General features: G+C 28.8%; 1 protein-coding gene and 1 non-coding gene across 3 annotated transcripts; one reads left to right on the forward strand and one right to left on the reverse strand.

Annotated features, from left to right (window-relative positions):
- Positions 1 to 5,045: 5,045 nt before the first annotated feature.
- Trnaq-cug (transfer RNA glutamine (anticodon CUG)) lies at positions 5,046 to 5,117 on the forward strand. The gene has a single exon. It is a non-coding gene; the product is annotated as a tRNA-Gln (tRNA).
- A 414-nt stretch (positions 5,118 to 5,531) lies between these two features.
- LOC145759972 (uncharacterized) lies at positions 5,532 to 7,085 on the reverse strand. 2 transcript variants are annotated; one of them, XM_082573826.1, is made up of 4 exons: positions 6,967 to 7,085; positions 6,714 to 6,834; positions 6,306 to 6,436; positions 5,532 to 5,857 (listed from the first exon to the last, which is right to left on the reverse strand). In XM_082573826.1, the coding sequence occupies exons 1-4, from the start codon at positions 6,980 to 6,982 to the stop codon at positions 5,691 to 5,693; spliced, it is 435 nt and encodes a 144-aa protein (XP_082429952.1). In that variant the 5' UTR covers positions 6,983 to 7,085; the 3' UTR covers positions 5,532 to 5,690. The 2 variants fall into 2 exon arrangements, with proteins under 2 accessions (XP_082429952.1, XP_082429953.1); XM_082573827.1 differs by having other exon boundaries at positions 5,700 to 5,822.
- Positions 7,086 to 10,392: the final 3,307 nt, after the last annotated feature.

The following is a 10,392-nucleotide window of genomic DNA, read 5'->3' on the forward strand; positions in this document are numbered from 1 at the left end:
AAAATTTCTATATTTTATTCAAATTAAGATAAAAGAACATACAAAGTCATGCTTTTTTAATAACAATTAAAAATCTTTTAATTACACCTTCCCAAATTTCAAAAGACGAATAGTACTTTTTATAAAATATAGACAAAAAATATGTGCAAATATATATTTAATTAGCAACGAAAGTGTTCGCCCCTAAGCTCGCAGAATGATTTTGTATTGTAAACTGGCATTGCGAAAGAAAAACAAAGTTAAATGAAATTTATATTTAAAGCTAATTACTTATTTAGTTTTGTTTAAAAATGAAGCAGTTGAATTCCACTTTAAATTCGAAATTTATTAAAAATAGTCAGAAACTTACGGAAGTCGTTATAAATGAATTTACAAAACCCTATTAGACTTAGTGCTTAAATAAGACCTTATTAGGCTTTAAGCTGACAACATAAAGAATACTAATTATAAATTCCTAATACCAGGCTGCGTTTTTTTTGCTGTGCCACGTATTGTTTTAATTTAGTCCGTTTCTTATTGGTTAAGAAATCTGACTTATTTTAGTCTCACTACAAGCCTTATTTTTAAATATTTGAAAAAAGGCAAAAATCAATACGGGTAGCGCTGTTCGTTTTTGAGCTTTATTTTCTCAATAGAAAAAGCAAGAGGAATCGAGCCATAAACATTACGGAATAGCTAAAATTAATTTAATTACACTACACGTTTGATATACATTTGGAATAACAAATTAAAAGAAATACTATAATATTAGATAAAAGGTTTTTTTCGTAGTTCATTTTGTTTAGTAATTTGTTTTTTAAACAGTGATATCAAATTTTGAAACACTTCTTAAAAGTTTACTTTAAAAAATACATTTTTTTACATTGACACCATTTAGTTTTCTACCTTTTTATGATAATATTTTAAATTATTTTTTTACCCAAATAAAGTGTTTTGGACGCGTTTCTATAAAAAAATGTTTAAAAAGAGGGATAAAATCTACAAAACAAAACGGGTTTTATTTAGCCCAACATTACATGGTTGTAAACGCACTTGTTACAGATCGTGGGTTCAATCCCCACGGCTCTCATGCTGTAGCATCCTTGAGTAAGGCGCTATAAACGATATGAACTTCTGCTGAGCCAGCACTTTTTTTTCGTATCACCTGATAGGTTTTATATTTTTATTGAGGAAGGGTGTGCTGTTTTGACGTGTTTTTGAGATATCCGTAAACACCGGGCTCAAGGGCGAATAGTGTGACGTTGGTGCGGCTCGAACCCGAGACCCTTCGGCTCGTAGTCTGACGCCATGACCGGCGTTTACGGATAGATATATACAAAAAAACGAGAAAAGGTGTCCGGTCGGCTTTCACGTCATTAGTTAATGTTTCGTGGTACAATTCCCCTGACAGTAAAACAGGAACTTTAGGAGCGACGGTCGACAGGCTTGGATTAAAGTTCAATATATTAAATAAAATTAACGCTATAAATCTCGCTATAATTGTTTTGATATTAAATACAAATGTCATTGACCAGTTGAAAACGTTTAAAAGAACTGTTTTAGAAAAAAATATTTTGGCAATAACAATTCACGCAATAAAACATTAATTTGATTTCTTTTTAAACGTTAATCGCAACTTAACGTATGAAAACATTTATAACCCTGTTTTAAACGACATCAAATAACGAACAAGGTAGGTTATGGTCCTTACAGAGTACACAAAAATCTCATCAATAATAAAAACATTGCAGTTTATATATATAAAGAAAATGGCATATTGATTTAAGAAAGGTTTGTAAACAAAGGCGTTTAATATTTTGTATTGCATTCAAGTTTTTATAATCTTTTAACATTTATATATATATATAACTTTATTTTTGATGCAGAAAGGTCGATTGCGCGACCTAAACATAGAGTAATCAGTCTTGAGTTTCTTCAGGAAGTTTAAGATACTATATAGATTGTATTTGTCCAATAAATATGCTGCTAATTAGTGCTGGCTCAGCAGAAATTCATACCATTTAAAGCTTTTAAGGGCGTTACAACATGAGAGCAGTGGGGATTGCACCCACGATCCCATGTGGTAAAGCAAGTGTTCCTACCACTACAACACGCTGCCAGTGAATAAATGCCCACGTAAAATGCATATTAATATTACATGTAATGTGTTAGTGCGTCGTTTCTAGCTATGTAAAACGCTAAATCTAATTAAGGAAATGGCATTTCCTATTTTAATTTTAATCTGTTATTAGTCAGGTAAAACAACAGTAATAGAGATTATGCGGCATTAAAGACTTTAGATTTAATCTACGTTTTAAAAGTAAGTTTTTGTATGTATTGTATAAAATTACAAAAATGGAAATAAAGGTTTTTTTGTATTTAACATTTTTTTAGTTTTCACAAGCCTTGCAACTGTTAAAAGTGGTGACCGGTCAATTCAACGTAAGGATATTCTTCAATTTTATAACTGTATAAGGACCTGTTAATTCTGTTTCACAGCCTACATGCCAACGCCAACTTTATAAAATAAAAAAAAACACTATTTTTATAACACAATTAGCATTTTTTACTAATTAATATTGACAATTTAAAGCACAAAAACAAAGCAGCTTAGCTGTAATTTTTAATTTTTTTTAAAGCATTAATATTCTGGTTACGTTGGTATGTCGACTGTTGTTAGATTGTCAAGTTAAACTTACTAAAGGGGAATTAAACAGTCATTTACGGGTTAGGTTATCCGGTATTGAGTTGTTTTTGGGTTAAATTAAACACACTAACTCCACAATCATTCAATACTAATAATATATTTTTTATATATATTCAGACATACTTTTTTAGTAATATCCCATTATAGTTTTTTTCTTTTATAGACAAATAATGAATAAAGTTTAATAACTTTTTTCGGTTTTGTGAATACTTTGCATAAAAACCTTTTAAATCAATAATTCCAAACAATTTTTATTATAACGTAAAATATACGTAAGTATTTGTACCCCTGGCAACAAATATTAGTGTTTGCTGCTTTTGTTAACTTTAGTTTGTGCTTTACACTTGTAAAAATATAACCTAAATAATTGTTATAGTATAACCAAAATAAAAGTATATATCGTCTATATAAGCTAATTTGACAATATATTAGTTAACAACAATGAAGTGATTTTATTTTAAACAAAACTAAGACTGTGTTAACGACAAACTTTGCTTTAATAAGACTTAGTTGACCTGTCGGTTTCTTGCAAGAGTTTGTAAGCGTTTTTGGCTGGTAAACTTTCAAAATTAACAGCATAGACATAATTTGTTAAAATTTTTTAAATACGGCCTACCCAATTAAAAATATTTAAAAAGTAAAAAATGTCTAATATAAAATGCCTAAATATTGCTTTTTATGTTAAGTTTGTTTTCTGCAAAAAAAATTTAAAAAAAAGGAAAACAAACAGCTCAGAGAGGACAAAATAGGGTCACTTTCCTATGCCTGCCAGCATATGATCTTATGACGATGACGTCGTGCGTCACGTGACTCGCGAGCGTTGGGACTTTCCCTTTTACTTTTAAACCCCGATATCTCAAAAACTACTTGACCAATTTTTAAAATAATGATATCCTCGTGCAAGTTGGAAAAATTCCAACATAATTAAAAAACAAAACTTCGCGACCGAACCATCTCTTTAACTTTGACTGACTAGTAAAGTAAGACGAACGCATGTTTTAAGTTTATTCCAACGTTTGCGTATCTTTTAAGGTTTTTCAAACTTAGGCAGAGCTTTAACAAACCAAATTTGAGAAAATAGAAAATGAATGAAGCCAAAAAGGACATGTGGAATTTTAAAAATATAAAAAACGCAGAAAATCTGTTTGTTGTTTATTTGTATTCAGGTTAATTTTTCATCAACATTTGTATCGTTTTATTAACATTTTTTGCTGTAGGTCCTCTTGCTGAACCAGCGGTTTAATTATTGTGGAATTATATCTATATACTATCCCAAACTGCTAAAGGCAGCTCGAGACTGGGGTCGGAGTTACTGCTGTTACTCTATGTTTAGGTTGCGCATTCGACCTTTCTGCGTTGAGGATAAAGACATTAAAAAAAAATATACAGTCATCATCTAAAAATTATAAAAAATATTAAAATTGGATTAGATTACCACTATTAATTAAAATGTATTTATCGTACGTTGTTGTACAGAATTATTAAATGTAATGTAATATTTAGGCAACTTTTAGTAGATGTATTAAAAAAACGTTTTTAATGTTACAATTTTTCTTTATAAACTTAACTTTCAACCTCCTTAAAATAAATTTAAAAACTAAATTTTGTAAAGGCAATCTATCCATATATTAGTCTTAAGCATATTAAGTTATAATTCATATTTGTTTTGTGCCTGATTTTATTGACACAGTAGTGGTAAAATTTAAACTGTATTTTTATATCTTGAACGCAAGTATTTTTACCAAAAACTAAACGAATTACAGTAACATCACAGAAAAAAAAAATTTACCAAAAACCAAACGAATTACAGTAACATCACAGAAAAAAAAAAAAAAAGTACGTTATATATCGAAAATTACAGTTTTTTTAGTATCGATATTCACCTCCACCCTATATTTAAAAATTACTGTTAATTCTTTAAAAAATGTTGCTTTCTAATTTTCGGATAAAGGTCTATACGGTCAAATGGTTTTCGAAAAAATAAGCGGATACCAAACGGTTAAAATTTTTGTTTTGGTGTTTCCGTTTCATTTGTTTTAGTTTTTTTGTTTCCGTTTTACTTGTTTTTCTTTCATTTATTTTAAAAAGCCTATTGTCTTTTGTTATGTTGCACCTTGTGATTTTTGGGTAAAAAAATTATTTCAAATTATATAAATAAAATATTTGCCAGCTTGACACCAGACCAATGTAATAACACTAATGGTTGTTTAAATGTATCGACTTGCTGCAATAACCATTTTTTACCTATTAGCATATTTTGTAAGTTTTACAATTTTATTTATTGTGCATATAAGCCGGCCCCGTCTAAACACAAAGCACACACATCAAGCTATCTTTTTAGTCTGAAGATTGAGATTGTGGCCCTGTGGTGTAACGGTTAGCACAGTGGACTCTGAATCCACCGATCCGAGTTCAAATCTCGGCAGGACCTTTACATTAACGTTTATAGCATTTAAAACTGTAATAACCTTTTTTATTTTTTAACTATGTGTTATTTTAACTGTCAACTGTGTATTTACGTAACGAAACTGTATCTTACTTTCATGCACCTAATTTGAAGTAATCAGCTTAACACGCATTACAACGCGTAATTAAATGCACGCATTCCTTAGTTGGTTTTCGACTGTTTAAAGAATTCATTTCTTAGTTCTGAACTAGTTAAGCTTACTTACGTTTTCATAATGTATTTCATTATAATTATTTCTCTTTGTTTTCTATTTGAATAAGCGTAATAAAAATAGGTGTTCGTAGACTTGTTGTAGATTAATTGATATTCAAAGACACAACAAAAACAACCTCTAATTATTTCTAATATATTTTTTGATTTGTTAAAATAAATCCACAATAATTATACGCTTCTAATTACGTTTTTTATATTTTCTATATGTAAAATTTTTATTTAAGCGTAATAAAACTACAATTGTTAGGCTACTTACGTTAATTTATTGATTTGTATAAAAAGCAGGTAAAGCATATTCAAAATAAAAAAGCAACTTTACAATTATTAGTTTACGTTAGTTGTCTTAGTTGCATAAGTATGCTGAGAATTTCCATAAGAAGGAGGCTGGTACGCGGCAGGGTTGGTATACTGTACTGAAACAGGTTGCTGGGCGTTGTACTGAACATAGGCAGGCGGCTGTGGATTTACATAAGATACTATTGGCTGTTGTACTAAAATGCGTAAAAAGAAATTAATACTAACAATGCGTCAGTGTGCAGGAGATGTCACGACGTTGGCTTCAAGGCGTGGTGTAGTGGTAAGTTCACTTGCTGCACCACATGAGGTCGTGGGTTTAATCTCCACCGATCTTATGTTTTAGCGAGTAAGGTGCTATAAAGGGTATAAACTCCTGCCGAGCCAGCACTTAATCAGCACCATGATTATCGGGCAATTAAAAGCTATAATATCCCACACTGCCAAAGGCAACTCAAGACTGGGTCGGAGTAACAGTTGTTACTCTGTTTAAGTCGTTCCTACATCAAGAATAAACATATATATAAAAAAAAAGTTTGGGTTTACCATACAAATTGCCGGGTTCGATTTCCACTTCTATTTATAATAAAAACCTAATCTTTTTTACAGGTAATTTTACTAATATATAAGACCAGATAACTGTACCTTGCACTGCCCCGGTTGTGTTTACCCGTCCGGTATTTCGATTAGCCGCAGTGCAGCAACATATAATCAAAATAATTATTCCTGTTACAACCGCAATTCCAGCAACCACTATGCCAATAATTGGACCAATACTTGAAATTAGTAATATATGTTTTAATTTTTATAATATTTTACTCACGATTTGAACTGAAAAATTTTTAGTGTATATATTTTATAACAAGCTATAGATTTGTCATAGCATTATTAATCTGCCCCTGGTTTTACTGTAAGCACCTTGCATAAAAAAACTAGGTTGTAATGGCAGTTGGAAAACAACCCAAAACCTTGTATGTGTTAAGCTATTTTACAGTACTTTGTGTTTAGAACATACCTTTAATTATGTGTTAGAAAAAAAGTTTTTTTAATTACGTTAGTCCTACGACGGCTGTGAATAAATTGTCGGCATCAGAATTGCAAAATGAAGAAGACGAGGTGCAGTAGGAATTTTCACAACAGTATTCGTACCACTTGCAATTAAAAAAGCCACAGTCTGTTAACGAATAAAAAAATATAATGTACAAGTTGTACCAAATGTAAATAAAATAGGCAAAATAATAAACAACATTTTTGTTAAAAAATAATTTTATTATTTAAAATTGTTTAGTTGAAAACTAGTATTTACCAATTGTTAAAGCCATTGAAAATTAGATCTCTTAAATTGCACGTATTATATGGATTTATACAATTATGTATATATTAATAAACCGAACAAGCTCCTAATTATTTTGTTACACATAAGCTACAAACAAAATATAAAGATATCATTTTTATTTAATACCTAAGTGCAAAAAAAGATATTATTTACAAAAAAAGATATTATTTAGGCAAGTAACACTCGCCTATTAAACTATTTTACAACACCATTAAGTAATACTTAAAAACAGACAAATGTAAATTAAAGCTGTCTGGGCTTGGGTAACAAAAATAATCTATGTTTAGGCTAAAACCAAACGTTATAGGTATAACTAACTGACACAAAAGTTTAATTATTCTACTTTTATATTGAACCAAAATTTTTGTGTTAAAATTTAAAATACCGTGGGCTGAGACGCTAACTTTAACATTGTGATTTCGTTTTAGCGCTAACACAATACTAAACCAAATACAATCTTTAGCATTCTTTGTTATAATAGTTAAGGGTAACTTTATTCTTTGAATCGTATTTTTTTATATTCCTATTGTGTACTTAGTTATACTGCAGAACAATCAAAAATGATAGAAATAACAGTGTGAATGTTTTCTCTTTAAATAATTCTTAATAAATTCATAAGCGAAAACATCATACAAGAAAGGCCATAGTATTATTTTCTGTAATGTAAGTCGACGTTTAGTGTATCTTTAAAAATAATACAAAAAATCTAGTATCTGTGATATCTTTTGTAGTTTTGTCACTGTAAGTAACACGCAAACTTATTCTATAAATACATAAACAAAAAAAATTAAAGACAAGTTTTTTATCGTATATATCTTTATCCTCGACGTGAAAAGGTCGAATGCGTGCAGAAGTTTATACCGCCTTACCTAAGGGCGCTACAGCATAAGACCAGTGAACCCACGACTTCATGGTGGTGTAGCAAGCGCTACAGCATGAGAGCAGTGGGGATTGAACCCACGATCTGTAACAAGTGTGTTTACCACTACATCACAATTTAATAATCTTGTAATCAACATGTTTAAAAGTGTTAACTTATCTGATGGTGGTAAAAATTAATTTCTAATTAAAAACATTTTTTTCGTAATAATCGTTTTAAGACATAGTTACTTTGTAGCATTAAACTACAAAAGCGGCAACCTAAAACTATATAGGCAAAAGTTTTTAAAAGTTAGACAACTAAAATATAAAATTTAGGCTTGTAAATATGTAACCATGTAATTTTGGGATAAGTAAAACTTTTTTTTTTGTGGATTTTGTTACTCTTTTTAAACATTTTTCTATAGAACCGCATCTAAAACACTTTAATTGGGTAAAAAAAATAATTTAAAATATTATTATAAAAAGGTAAAAACCGAAATGGTGTCAATGTAAAAGGTTTTAAAATTCGATATCATTTTTTAAAAAACAAATTACCAATAAAAAATGAACTACGAAAAAAACATTTTAATTAATATTAATACATTTCTTTTAATTTGTTATTCCAAGCGTATATCAAACGTGTAGTGTAAATAAATTAATCTTATTTGGCAATGTATATGGCTCGAACCCTCTTGCTTTTTTTATTGAGAAAGTAAAGCTAAAGAACGACCAGCTCTACCCATATTAATTTTTGCCTTTTTTCACGTATTAAAAAAATAAGGCTTGTAGTAGGACTAAAATAAGTCAGATTTTTTAACCAATAAGACCAATAAGAAAAAAATAAACGCAGTCTGGTATTAGGAATTTATAATTAGTATTGTAGCGTATTTTATATTTAATAAACACACTTTTTTCAGTATATACAATTTAATTAACGACTTAATATCTTATTCAAATAGAATCACGTTAGTATAAACATAAAACAAAGAAAAAACAATAATATAATTCATCTGTGAACCTACTCAGTTAAATTGTTTAACTTAATTTTAAAACAATTTTATTTTAAAATTAGACAATACAAAGAAGATAAACCCAAAGTCACTATAAAAATCAGTTTCCATATAAAAATTTAAGTTTACCTGACGTTGAGCTAACATTTGCATGGTCTCCATGAATATTGTATATTTGGTGTTGTACTGTACCCTGCTGACTTACTTAATATTTACAAAAAAAATTAAACTAAACCAAAATACAATTTCAAATTCAATACTTGGATAAAATACTTATTAGTTTATTTTAAACTTTAAATTTTGTCCATTTTTCCCAGAAATTAAAATTTTAAAGTTAAACCATATAACTAAAACGAAAAAGAATAGCTTAATAACTATTTTTAATAACTATACAAACCTGTTTGTGAAATTGGTATTATGGGAAATTCAAATTTTCCTTCATCTACTTTTTAAGTTGTAATATTTTTAACTGCATAGGTAAATATTTCTCCCGATGGACTTTTATTTTTAATTCCAGGATTGGGATTTAATCTGATTGCAACAGATTTATCATCTGTGCTTCTACATTTCATTTCGAGAGTTTCATAATCTTGGTGAGAAATTGTGAATAACATTTCGTCAATTCGTCTAAAAAAAAATGCGGATGTAGGTAAAGATATTTTAAATTTTAAAACAGTATGAAATTTATTAATAAAAACTGCCACCTTATTGAAACTGTAACATAGAAAACCTCACTTCCACTTGATTTTTTGGGATTATTTGCATCTTTAATATATAAAGTTAAACTTGAATTTGTTGGTTTGTAGAAGCAAATAAATATTTTTCTCTTTTCTGGATTTTCGGTTCCATATATCCAATTTCTTACAACTTTAAACCTTTATCATGAATCATTATACTTTAAAGTAGAATTCTCAACAGAATAATACAGTTAATAGTTACCAAGATAAATGATCAATTTGAAACTGAATTGTTCCACAATCTCCCAAAATAACATCAGAAAGATCCTCCCAGACAATTCCATCTAGACTTACTTGAGGCTAAAAAATAACATAGAAATAAAACAAAAAAAAATGGAAAATGAATAGCAAATCTATGTTGCTACAAATGCTACGGCTAAAAGTGAAAATATAATATTAAAGTATTTTTTTTTAATTTTTTATTTTAAAAAAAATTAAGCAAACCTAAAACAACAGACACAAATGTTTATTACTCTGACAACAAAGGTCTTAGTTGTTGAAAAAAATAGTGTGGAAAGAGATATTGTAACTGGAACCTTAAACTTTAATCCATGTGGAAGCATTCAAATTGAGGAGTCAACAAATATGTTGGGTTTTCCTGACATTATAAGTATTTTTAAACAAATGATAATAAAGAGATAAAAATAAACATAAAGACAACTTTTGTTATAAAAGTCAGTTTATGGAAAATTCATAATAATGTTTGCATTTTTTAAACTTATAGCAAATTAAAAATATTTATAGGATAAATAAAATAGCATGATAAAAAGATAAAAGCATGAAAAAAT

Source organism: Corella eumyota, chromosome 7, assembly GCF_963082875.1.
Source record: "Corella eumyota chromosome 7, kaCorEumy4.1, whole genome shotgun sequence".
NCBI classification, from domain to species: domain Eukaryota; kingdom Metazoa; phylum Chordata; class Ascidiacea; order Phlebobranchia; family Corellidae; genus Corella; species Corella eumyota.